Source organism: Aspergillus tanneri (assembly GCF_003426965.1).
Source record: "Aspergillus tanneri strain NIH1004 chromosome Unknown AapTan_8_pilon_pilon_pilon, whole genome shotgun sequence".
NCBI lineage: Eukaryota > Fungi > Ascomycota > Eurotiomycetes > Eurotiales > Aspergillaceae > Aspergillus > Aspergillus tanneri.
This window is the reverse complement of record NW_022984635.1, coordinates 2,919,866-2,931,913: the sequence shown is the minus strand read 5'-3', so window position 1 is coordinate 2,931,913 and position 12,048 is coordinate 2,919,866. Positions and strand designations below refer to the sequence as shown.

At 46.8% G+C, this 12,048-nt stretch overlaps 4 protein-coding genes across 4 annotated transcripts; 1 reads left to right on the top strand and 3 right to left on the bottom strand.

Annotated features, from left to right (window-relative positions):
• Positions 1 to 2,427: 2,427 nt before the first annotated feature.
• ATNIH1004_011551 (uncharacterized protein) lies at positions 2,428 to 3,256 on the bottom strand (the record flags this gene model as incomplete). Its single annotated transcript, XM_033576113.1, has 5 exons — positions 2,428 to 2,447; positions 2,508 to 2,604; positions 2,666 to 2,814; positions 2,906 to 3,070; positions 3,157 to 3,256. 5 exons carry the CDS (start codon positions 3,254 to 3,256, stop codon positions 2,428 to 2,430), a joined length of 531 nt encoding a protein of 176 aa, XP_033421968.1.
• A 1,982-nt stretch (positions 3,257 to 5,238) lies between these two features.
• ATNIH1004_011550 (protoporphyrinogen/coproporphyrinogen oxidase) lies at positions 5,239 to 6,985 on the top strand (the record flags this gene model as incomplete). The annotated part of the gene is made up of 5 exons (XM_033576112.1): positions 5,239 to 5,252; positions 5,299 to 5,368; positions 5,430 to 5,510; positions 5,565 to 6,838; positions 6,889 to 6,985. The coding sequence occupies 5 exons, from the start codon at positions 5,239 to 5,241 to the stop codon at positions 6,983 to 6,985; spliced, it is 1,536 nt and encodes a 511-aa protein (XP_033421967.1).
• Positions 6,986 to 7,088: 103 nt separating this feature from the next.
• ATNIH1004_011549 (uncharacterized protein) lies at positions 7,089 to 7,387 on the bottom strand (the record flags this gene model as incomplete). The annotated part of the gene is made up of 2 exons (XM_033576111.1): positions 7,089 to 7,190; positions 7,244 to 7,387. The coding sequence occupies 2 exons, from the start codon at positions 7,385 to 7,387 to the stop codon at positions 7,089 to 7,091; spliced, it is 246 nt and encodes an 81-aa protein (XP_033421966.1).
• A 1,108-nt stretch (positions 7,388 to 8,495) lies between these two features.
• ATNIH1004_011548 (uncharacterized protein) lies at positions 8,496 to 10,331 on the bottom strand (the record flags this gene model as incomplete). The annotated part of the gene is made up of 5 exons (XM_033576110.1): positions 8,496 to 9,593; positions 9,656 to 9,684; positions 9,727 to 9,966; positions 10,024 to 10,099; positions 10,167 to 10,331. The coding sequence occupies 5 exons, from the start codon at positions 10,329 to 10,331 to the stop codon at positions 8,496 to 8,498; spliced, it is 1,608 nt and encodes a 535-aa protein (XP_033421965.1).
• Between the last annotated feature and the right edge of the window lie 1,717 nt (positions 10,332 to 12,048).

Sequence of the window (12,048 nt, the reverse complement as noted above, 5' to 3'; positions counted from 1 at the left end):
CAGGGAAAGACAACTAACAAAGAAGGGTTTCTCGGCGGAGCCCATATAATAGCCCTACAGAAAAGCCCAGTATATAGAGGGACAACACGAGATTGGCCACTACTTCGCTGATATGGCAGAATGAAATCACCTGGTTGATACACCCACTGTAGGCAGATACGGTCAAGGAGACAACAAAGGTGGCAGAAGCCCTGAGTTTTTGGCCAGGCTAAGCACCACTGGGCTGCGGGGAGCTCCTGGAATCCACGATACTTTGTATGGACCATCAGGGGTACCGGACCCGGATACCTGAAATTCACGATCTCTGGGCCCTTAGTCGACAATCATGCACCAGTGAGCTATTCGCACATCGTTGGCATCATTTACAGTTCTTCTTTGTCTTCCAACATGGTGGATGACGTATGGCAGGGTGACTTTTGTATATCTTGAGAGAAGGAATTTGTTATGTAGTTTGCAGAGATGGAGGAATGATGCCCACCAAAAAAATAAAAAAAAAAAAAATGGCAAAGAGAGAAAGATGCCGAGATTCCGGAATAGGATAGAAATCTAGTATACGAACTCGCCTATACTACACGCTATACATGTCTATCCCAAAAGCGGAGTGATAGACATGTTGAGTGTCCTCGATAGAGACACGTTCCTCACGAGCAGCACAAAGACTTTCAAGAAATCCTGGGAGATAGTATCCAAATGCTTCGAAGATAAGGTTTCAACCAAGGTTATAGAGGTGCGGCTATATTGCAAGTAGCGTATCGCAGGTGAAATGTCGGTTTACCCAGTGTTTACCAGTAAGCAGCCTATATGCGGATTATACCGGCAATGAGCTAAAATAATCTAAGCATAGAAGCACTAAGATTCTATACATTTAGTTGAATACTAAGGAATAGCGACTATGGGTGAATACCTGCGCTGTGCATGACAGATATGCTCGATCGAATACCTACCAGCATGTAGTCTATCAGGAATACCTTGTTCCAACTATTTTATGTTATAGTACAAGTCATAGGCCACAATTCCATATAGCGTATAGAAACGGACAGAGCTCGGTAAAAACGAAATTTATTCGGGTTTCAGACAGACTTAGCCGGTCCGTTGGCTATAAATAGTGACTGTATGGGTAACTACCAGCACTATGATCAATGTAGCTGAAATTCATGTACTAGACTTTCTGTTCTCCTTATTTGCAAATACTTTATCCAACCTAGATCTGAACGCAAAAGGGAAAACTCCAAGTAGGAAGTAGCAAAAAATGAACGTTAATAAAGTACGATAGCAGAAGATCTAGTCAACGTGGTCATTAAGAAGGACAAAGACAGCGCAGTATATTCCAATGAAGGAGAAGGCAATCCTTGCTGACTCCGTGGGCTGTTTCATAGTTACATGCTTCATAGACACATTGTCATTCTCCCAATGGATGGCAGTATATCGTTCAATTCCTGTTTGTTCTGTATTCGGTATGTTAGCACCAGGAAAGCATGTAGCTAAGCAGAATCTCGACAATATGCAATACTCACCAGAGTAGCATTGGAGTCCCTAATTTTCGGATCCCTATTCTGTCATCAATGACGAGCTGCCGACAAAGTCATCATCGTAGTTTATATAGGATTACGTGCGCACCGCGAAGCGGCCGAGAAATAAGAATTTACTCTCGCTGTTGGCGTAGACACAATTCATGACATGTAGCCGGTAGTTATATCGCACCTAGACGTTTTTGCGAGCTTGTTGGTTTACTTTTCCAGTCAGATCTTTTACTGCTCAATATAGGCTCTGTATGATCCATACCAGCCGAACCTGTGGAGTCCGATTGTGATGCGCTGGGTTAATTCATCTATAAGCACCCAACCCGGCGGGACTGAGCGCCCCGAACACTTTAAGGAAGCATTAATAATATATCAGAAACTTGGACATGTGCTATATGCCGTACCCCTTACCTTGTCCTACATGCTTCTTCCTAGTTAGACTAAGTACTAGTAACGTTCGATGGGACGCAGGCTTATAAGGAGAGTTCGGAGGGATAAGCGAATTCTTTCGTATAATTTACAAGGAAAGACGTATTCTCTTCAAATCAACATCAGTTCGAAGGTTTCTACCTATATAATATCTATTCTAAACCCTAACTTCTATTCGCAGGCTTAGTTACCTTAGCATCGAATCAGCAAAACTTCTCAACCCTATTCCATTTGTCAGATATACGGCTAATCCCGAAGAGGAAATAGAGTACGATTGGTGAAAAGGTCTTATTTGAATGAATTGAGCTGGTTGGGCTCTTCTTGATTATTCTTCTTGGTTATTCTTGATTGATTATTTTGTTGTGTGCTCCACGGGGGTTTTACCCCGATCCAGTCACATGATTCTGGTCCACCAACGGCCATATTATTTGACACCATTTAGTCTAATAAACACTCCCGGGCTTGGCGCTCCACAGCGTTACGCACTTGTAATAACACCTAGCAAATCATATTAACATCCACAAATCTTTAGAAATTAAGAAAAACCAAGGCACATACCGCAGGCAAGCCGTGGGCCTGAGTTACCATTAATCTTCGAATTGGGGTTATTTCCTCTACCAAGATCATCTTCGCCTTCATGAATAACAATCGATCTCTGTTTACAGATGCGTAAGTTAAAATAAAATAAATTGTAATACTCCCAGACTTATACTTACACCTAGTATGCTAAGAGGACCTTGCAGTTTGGCGACATGATCTGTTATCGACAAGTGATAAGGGTCGCTGATGGCATCAAAGTTGCCCCAGTCACCAACGTGACGTTCTTCATCTGTGGGCGCTCCATGGAGTACGCCGAGTGGGTTGTCTACATTTGTTAGAGAATTAAGAAGTAATTCTAAGCAGCTGCTATTTCTCTTCTGCAGCCAGGGAAAGGGTAGTTATATTGACAGACGTACAGTGGCCACCTGCGTCTATACACCTATTACCAGTTGCTCCATTCTCGTGAACATGGATCCCATGCTGTCCAAGTGGTACATCGCTTAACTGGCCCGTAATAAAAAGACCATTATCTCTCTCCTCGAGAAAAAGCGTTCCTGTAATGCTGCCGACAAGATCCGCGGCTTGTAAATTAATGTAGTTAGCACCAGTCATTCATAAAATCAGTAGAGAAAGGATATCCTGAATATAATAGGTAATGATAAGTTACCCTCAAAGGGAGATATACTAGCTCTCTGAGGGACCACATCTTCACCCGACTGGCTAAAGGCAGCAGGTATTAAGAGGTAAAAAAGGATAGACGATAACATGTTGAAGATAGATTTTAGAATTCGGTTGGCTGAATGTTAGGAAGAGAACTTGCAAGGTAGAAGGCGTGTCAATCAGGTAGGAGAAAGCCACCAAGTCGAATTACTCCAAGACTGTTTCTTGAGGAGTTTAAAACCACTCCTCACGGCTATCTTTATATACATGACTTTGCTTTGAAATCAACAGGAGGGGTAGGAGGATACGAGATTGTGTAACCTAAGACATGTCCGATCATCCAGTGTAGCTCTTCAGCTAAGCCAATGAACGGGCAACGATGCTCTCCCGAAACACTACCTTTTAGATATGGGCCAGAGACTCTGGCTCCCTAACGCCACAAGGCACGTACAGGTGGGAACAGCTTCATGTCAGAATCCCCATAACACTGAAATATAGGAAGAACTGTAGATATCAATGTATCACAAACCGAAGTGAATACTAACTACTTTATAGGGACATGGAAAATTTTAATCTTGGTAACCGAGGAAAGGAGAATGGTTATATAATACTCTCTGATCGATAAGTACTAGTAATAGTAGGGGTATGGTGAATAGTAGATCATTCACCTCTCTCGTTTATTTAGGGAACACTTGTGGCAGCAAGCCAAGCGCCACACATTAACTTGTTAGTAGGGAATTTCTTAGTTCAGCGGCCATCCTGGAGGCGCTAAAAGCAACACCAATGCATTAGAAGATCATCGGTAACAGCTGAACTATATGGAGATGCGTGTTAATACGTGATCGTGTTAGCTGGGAGGATAATTAGTTAAAGTTAGCATGCCACTAGCCTATTTAATGATTCTACACTATTAGGTTTACGGGCCAATTATCGAACCTAATTTAGGATGATCATTGATATATTATGCAGGATGACCATATTATCAGCAGATATTGGATTAAGCAAGGAGCCTGAAGGAGGCGGTGAGGGATGTGGCAAATACACTTACCAAGCCTAAAGAGATTAGAAAAATAGCGACAAAAGGAAATTTTTGATGAATCCAAACGAAGGCGAGCATGGCAGAAGATAATTGGATGAGCAGGGATGTCGAAATATATCCGTAACGTTAAAGCGAATTCTGTAAAGGGTCGGGACCTCCCAGGAAAGGTTGCTACAAGTATTTCGTGTGGCGTATGAGTATTAGGTCAGAACAGAATGTCTTCTGACTAGATTCGTTGCGGGAGGCACTCGAGAATGTCACGAGATACTCCTCGGGCGTGAAGGCACCATCCACCAATCGATCGCCAGTACTGTGAGATTTTTCGTCCAGGAAGTCCAGTAGGTGTTGGATTACCCTTTAACTGGTTCTAATACGGTCGTTGATGCTGGTCAGATCGAGGCAGCATTCATCTTAATTATCCTTTCCCTCGGTTATTGTGTTTCAGTTGAATTGGTACGTTGATATAGTAAATGCAGTACTCAAGTATCCCATAATTTATATAGATATAAAGTCTCCTGATTTATATACTCTCAGTTCACGGCAAATGCGGCAACATGCGTAGTACTCGCACTTCTGAATAGGCAACCCATTGTCAACAGCGGCGAAGTAGTAACTACTGGAGTATTAGATCTTCCTTTGGGGAAGTCAGGTCCGGCCTTGTTTAGGTATACATCGAGTCAATTTTCCTTAATTCTCTCCGAAACTGACCAGGTATGGAATGCCGACCGCAATCAAGAGGAATCTAGATCTCCAGCCAGGGAACTTCTCAACTTGGATCTAATATTGTACAGTCCGAGGCTCAACAGAGATTCATGCCCGGTAGATTAGTCCATATACATACCAAAACAAATTAATAGGATTGCGATTAGAGGGGCAGAGCAAATATGTGTAAGATTGTTGGTGCACCGGGAAGAGAGTTATCCATGACGTCGCCATGTTACAATGGTTCGGCTGGTGCAGAGTAGAGTTTATGCTTCCAGCGCAGTGACGACCTATTCTACCTCCAACTAATTTATCGCCGCTCGCAGCACTTCGATTATATCTTCTATAATGGCTGAGCATCTGTACGTGATCGTGGGTCTCCAGCTCCGTCCTGGCTAATCGATCCAGCACGGTTGATATCTTGGTGATTGGCGCCGGGCCGACTGGGCTCGGTGCCGCCAAACGGTTACAGCAATTGGTACGGCCCATGACTTAGCTCTAAGACATACTCGATGCCATAACTGATAGAGCTCATGCAGGGTAGTACATCATGGCTGATTGTCGACTCTAATGAGAGACCTGGCGGTCTGGCGTCCACTGATGTGACTCCGGAGGGCTTCGTGAGTTCAGATTTATATTCGAGGAGAGAACCAGACACTCATCAAGCATCCCAGCTGTTTGATGTCAGCGGACTTGCCGTCTTCTCCCACTACAAGTACTTTGACGACTGCCTTGACGAGGCCCTGCCCCAGTCCACCGACTGGTATGAGCACCAGCGCGTATCGTCTGTGCGTTATCAGGGCCAATGGGTGCCCTACCCCTTTCAGACCAATATCGCCGTCCTTCCCAAGGACGAGCAGGTGCGGTGTCTTCGCAGCCTGATCGACGCAGCATTAGAGGCTCGGACGCGACCAGCGACTGACAAGCCACAGAACTTTGACGAGTGGAGTGTTCGCAATGTGGGAGAGCACCTGAATGAGATCTTCATGCGCCCGTACAATTTCAAGGCCTGGGCGATACCTACAACCAAGGTAGGACATCTGGGTGACCTTGACTGGAAAGTTCCGATGTTGATCAGACACCAGATGGATGCGACCTGGGTAGGAGAGCGTGTACCAGTACCCAATCTCAAGCTGTTAATGAGCAACGTCATCCGGAACAAGGTGACGCGCCATTGGGGTCCGAATGCCATCTTCCGCTTCCCAGCCAAGGGAGGCACGGGGGCCATATGGTTTGCAGTGGCACACACGTTCGCGAAGCAGAACAAGCGCTTCGGGACACCTGGGACCGTCACCAAGATCGATGCAGATGCGAAGAAGGTGCATATGCTGGATGGAACGGTGGTGCAATATCGCACTCTCATTTCCACCATGGCCGTGGACGACTTGGCGGAATTCATGGGCGATGTGCAACTGCAGCAGATGTGCAAGCGGCTTTTCTATTCCTCCTCCAACGTAATTGGCGTGGGTATCCGTGGACATCGTCCTGGTTGCATCAGGGACAAGTGCTGGTTGTACTTCCCTGAAGACGAATACCCATTCTACCGGGCCACCATCTTCTCCAATTACTCCCCCTTCAACCAGCCTCAGGAGCAGACGCAGCTCCCGACGCAGCAGCTCGCGAATGGGCAAAAACCGGTGTCGTCAGAACCGAAGCCAGGCCCCTACTGGTCCATCATGGTGGAGATATCGGAATCCTCGTACAAGCCAGTCAACCATGAGACGATTCTCGCGGATAGTATTCAGGGCCTCATCAATGCCGAGCTGTTGAACCCCGATGATGAGATCGTCAGCACGTACATCCGTCGCTTTGAGCATGGCTATCCCACCCCGAGTCTTGAGTGCAACGGCGCCCTAACGGCAATCCTGCCTTACCTACAACAGAAGGACATTCTGTCTCGCGGCCGTTTTGGGTCGTGGAAGTACGAGGTGGGTAACCAGGACCACAGGTGAGACTCCATCGCACATCAGCATGATATATGCTTAGGATAATAAATAGCTTCATGCTCGGGGTGGAGGCGGTGGACCATGTCGTTTCCGGCGGCATCGAGTTGACTCTCTCCTATCCGGACTTTGTCAATGGGCGGGCTAAATGAAGACCTGCACCCCGGCGTCGCATGGCCCATATTATATTGCACCTCAGTAACATGGCCCGTGGAGTTCTTGAACCAGATCTGGCCCTCGGTGACATACTCACCCCTACCCAGGGAGGGATGAAGATTTCACGGTCTTCCTCGGGGCCGTAGGGATACAGCCATATCTTTCCGCCACAGATATCCGTGATGAGTGGGTATTCACCATCTAAGATTTAAATGCGGAGAGTATTGAGGTTCAATAGATCTCACTATACTTACTGTTCTCGCAGTTTCCGGTGGATTTGCTGACCGCTCCGAAGGGTTTGGACTGGGAGTGGCCGTGGAGAACGCAGTGCTGGTCACAGCAGCATGCACACCATTGATGGCGACCAGAGTGAGCATCACCGAAGCGAGGAAATACATTGTGGCAGATGGATCTGGGGATAATCCATTAGTTGAGGGAATGGCTATCTTATTTATGCCCAAGTCAAGCAAATCTCTAAAAGGGTGGAGCGATTGGCCTAGGTAAACACAGCCTTGAACGCCGATGGTCAGCCTTGCTGTCGATGTCGATGGCGGGAACAATCAACATCCGTCGGCCTTCAGGATATATACTCGGTAGGATCCCGCGTCCCTTTCTCAATTGTTCTTTTGTTGCTTACTTGAGATCCGCAGTGTTCGATCTGCAGTTCTCCCTCCATAAGGGGAAGACTCCTTGGCATGTCCAGTGGACGGGTTGCATTGACAGGGAAATATAATGAGTCCCTTCATGTCATCCTTGCTACGATGCAGGTATGACGCGGCCAGAGTAACATTTATATGACAATGTAGTTGCCTTCTTCCATTTGATAGCGACCGGTCAATATTTCAGATGAAATCTGGCTATTTGTGGCTGAGCGTCCGCTTACAGCTACTTATATGTGGCTTGAGTTCATAAGTGCACTAAAAACATAGCGACGGTACGCATAGTTATCTATGCTGATAATTGCTAAAAGAGGCAATGTTTTACATCTACACTGTCGAATCAACATCCTGCCCAATATGCAGTAGAGAGATGAGTGCATTTGTAGCGCTGCTTTTGATTTGTATATAACTAACAAGATTCTACTTGACGTGGATGCATTTGGAGTGGATTTGTTATATGCCGGCTACATTACAAAACAATAATGGCCCTTGATATCCTTGTTTAAATTTATAAAGTTAACTACCAGTTGCAATCCAGGGCCTTCTTTTTCATCTTGTAACGGCTGGAGCCCATTTAACGCCTCAGGCTAATTGACCCCATTGACCCTATTGGCGCCATTGTCCCTACAGTCCTTATTGTCCCTATAGCAATTATTGCCCCTATTGCCCCTACGGGTCCTACATGCCCTGTTGGCCTTATTGGCACGGATGACCCACAGCACATGGCCTTCCTCCCTTTTCCTCTTTCTTTCCTCCAACGATTCCTTTCTGTACATAGCCTACCATATGGATTCTACGGGTTCAGCCCCTGATACATACACTCAATTCATTTTTCAATCTAGCAGCTCTATGCTAACTGGGCGATTTCATGCCGAGAACGGCCAGCCCGTAGTTTCCTGTGTTGGAAGGCCTGCTCGGTGACAAGCCCACGATCAAGACTGTAGGCTTTCGTCCATGAGCTTAGAACAAGTCCAATACCGGCAAGTCCACAACATGTGGCCCACACAGGCTTAAGACCATCGGCATAAGCCTGTTTGAGGTTTGACTTTTCGACCGAATCACTCATGCTCTTGATAATTTCCACTAGTGCCGTCGCATCCTGAACATATCCGGCTGCTAGAGGCGCGAACTTGGGATATTTCTGCAGCTCGATCCGCATGCGATTCTGAAAGATCACTCCACCAACTGCAACCCCCACCGTCTGGCCGAAGGCACGGAAGAAGGAGAACATCCCGATTGCATATGCGACGTCTGCATCAACAGCAGAGCCCTGAATTGCAAATGCCATGGAGGGGAAAAGTATTCCAAGCCCGGTCCCACCGACGATCATGACGCAGACCCACAATGCAATAGGTGTATGGACGTCGAGCAGATATAAGAGACCGAGGCCGAGGGTGCTGAACGTCCAGCCAACCCAGATGGTGTGTCGATAGCGACCGGTGACTGCGATGATAATACCAACGACACCGGCAGCTGGGGCAACCGTGAACGTCATTGGAAGACAAGACAAGCCAGACAGAATTGGAGTATATCCTTTCACTCCTTCAAAGTAGAGCGGCATGTAGTAGAGCACACACCAGAGGATCATCCCGTGCAGGATGGTGCCCAAGTACGAGATGATGGCGGTGCATGTTTTGAAAATCGATAGTCGGACAATGGGCTCGACTGCCACATGTTTCTCGTAAAAACCAAAAACGACAATCCCCACCGCTCCTACAACCAGTGGGACCACAGTATGCCAGGATGACCAGGAGTACATGATACCACCCCAGCTGAGTGGAATTAAGAAGGCACTAGAAGAGGCGATGAAAATGACGGACCCAGCCCAGTCTACCCGGGCCAGTTTGGATCTCCAGTTGGATGACAGTGATTTGAATCGAAGGAAGATCACCACAAAGATGAGACCAAGTCCAATGAATGGAAAATTTATATAGAATAACCAACGCTGGTGCGGGCATTAGTTCATCGTGACGTTTTGCACGGAGAGGCTGTTTTGTAGAATCTTACCCAAGTCGACCGCTGGACCAGCGCTCCTCCTATAATGGGACCGCATACAGAACCCAAGCTCCACATCGTACTGAGGATTCCAAACCATCTGCCACGATCCCGAAGAGGAACCATATCAGTGACCACGATCTCTGTCAATGCAATGATTCCTCCGCCCCCCACACCTTGTACCGAACGGCTGACTAAGAAATGCACTGCATTCTGTGCCTGCGAGCCTACAAGCGCACCGACGAAAAACAACACGACTGATATGAGTATCATAGACTTTCGGCCGAAGATATGTGAAAATGCCGTGAAAATGGGCTGGAAAACTGCAACGTGTTGTCAGTATGAAAACCATCGAAGACAATCAGTGTAGGTAAGCATACCAGAGGAACACAGTAAGAAGGAGGTGCCACCCCAGAAAGCTTCTATAGCGGTAGTGTTTAATGTCTGAGAAATTCGCTTTGGACGCCTAAGTCAGCATACAATTGTATCCATTGTAATGTAGGAGAGTATTTGGACCACGAACAGGCAAAGCAATCGACAGGGAAGTCGCGTCCAGCGCCGACATGAGGGTCAGAATGCTGAGTGCCGCGAATGCGAGTCCAAAGGAAACAGTGGCCAATTGCTCCTCTTTGCATGTTAGCTGGTCGACTGGATTTTTAACGTCCATTGCTTGTACTGACTTGTCCATGCTGAGAGACTGCAAGTAATTAGGAGTTACAGGCTCAGCTTATTATTCAAGATGATGATATCTTAAAACAAAGAGGCATATCCAAAATCTTTCTCCACGGGAGCGTGAACAGGTACAATCATCGGCCACCGATTTCTTGAGACTCTACGAAGGGGTGAGCTGGGGATATGCAAACCCTGAACTAAACTAATCAAGCTTCAGTGCCTAATTAATTCGTACAAAACATGTGGACCGTTGTCATTGAACAGACCGCCCCTTGGCTAGATCCGCTTTGGAATATTTGGATCGGAAACTATGTCCAATATCCTTCGCGCCACATATGGTGGACAAAATAGTGCTTCGTAAGAGGGGAATCTACAGTTAATTGATTTATTAGCGTGACCTAAAAGGAAATCGCGCAAATGCCCTTCGACTGTATATGGATTACCTATCATGTTCCCACACCTGGCACGGACAAGGGGAAGTCCAGAGGGAGGTGGTGGCAGCACTAGCCATCTGGCTCCGTGGAGAGCGGCAGGATACTGCAGTAAGAACAGCTTTTTAACCAGCCCTGGCGAAAGGGCAAGACTCCCGCCTGGGGAGGCACTCCCACCATGGTATATTCGATACGGTCACTTGCAGTGAGTGGACATTGGGAAGTAAGAGTTGATCCTTCTCTGTTAAAGTGGGCGGCAAAATCAAGGTTAGCCGTTGCAACTGTCGCAGGCGAGTCTTTTCACGGCAACTTTCGCATGTCTTGTACTGGGTGGCCAGTCAGGGCTGCACACACCAGGTACGTAGGATACGCTGCCCCGACTTGGGCTCCACCACTAGTCCAGCTGGGCGAACAGGAGGTGCTTCTGGTTCTTGTAAATAGGTGATAATAGCGCTCTGTTGTTGCAGAGATTTGATTTGCCCAGCACGATTCCGCTCACTACATCATCGCACGTTAAATAATACGTATCCTGCCCTGGAGTAAAGTAGCTGCTGTCCTGGCGCAGCGGAGCCATGGACAATGGCCAAACCAGTGAAGCTTTGTCGAACGCAAGTCTGTGGAGAGACGCCAAGGGGGGCGGGAAGGGAGTAGGAATTACTTCCATTTATTTTCATATACAGGTCACATTTTTCAAAGTAGGTTTCCTGCTTCGCACCAGTCACACAGCAAGGAGAGCTCCACTATGGTAAAAGTTGTTACCCACAGAGCAGCTGCAGGGGCGGACAGCGTTGCCCAAAATGCGTAAGTACGCGATGCCGCAAGGCCGCAAAGCCGTAGACATGTGAACATGAAATCACATGTAGTGGAACAATTTATAGGAATTTCTTATCTTATATAGTTACCTACAATCTCGACTCTTAAGCTTCTACATAATATTGGCTCTAACGAAAGCCACAAACTGTTAAGGAACTGAACTTGCTATATAGTACGCTGAGCTCGATGACCATTTGATCATCGATTTGCGCTATTTTGGCTGTGGCGTACACTTCGCAGTTGGACTTGGGTCCTCATACAAGATTAGTATAATAGCTGGAATTTAGAGGTACCATACTCCACAATGAAAGAAGCGCAGTTACTCTCTATACTAGCGCTAGTATGCTAATAGTCAGATATAGAGGGCCTAGTCTGTTCAGCCATCATCGCCGATCTCTTCAACCTTCGGGTTCAGTGCCAGGGTTGTTCGTAACATTATTTTTGCTGTAGTTTCCCCTCAGAAACGCAAAAAAAAACTTTAATTTCTAT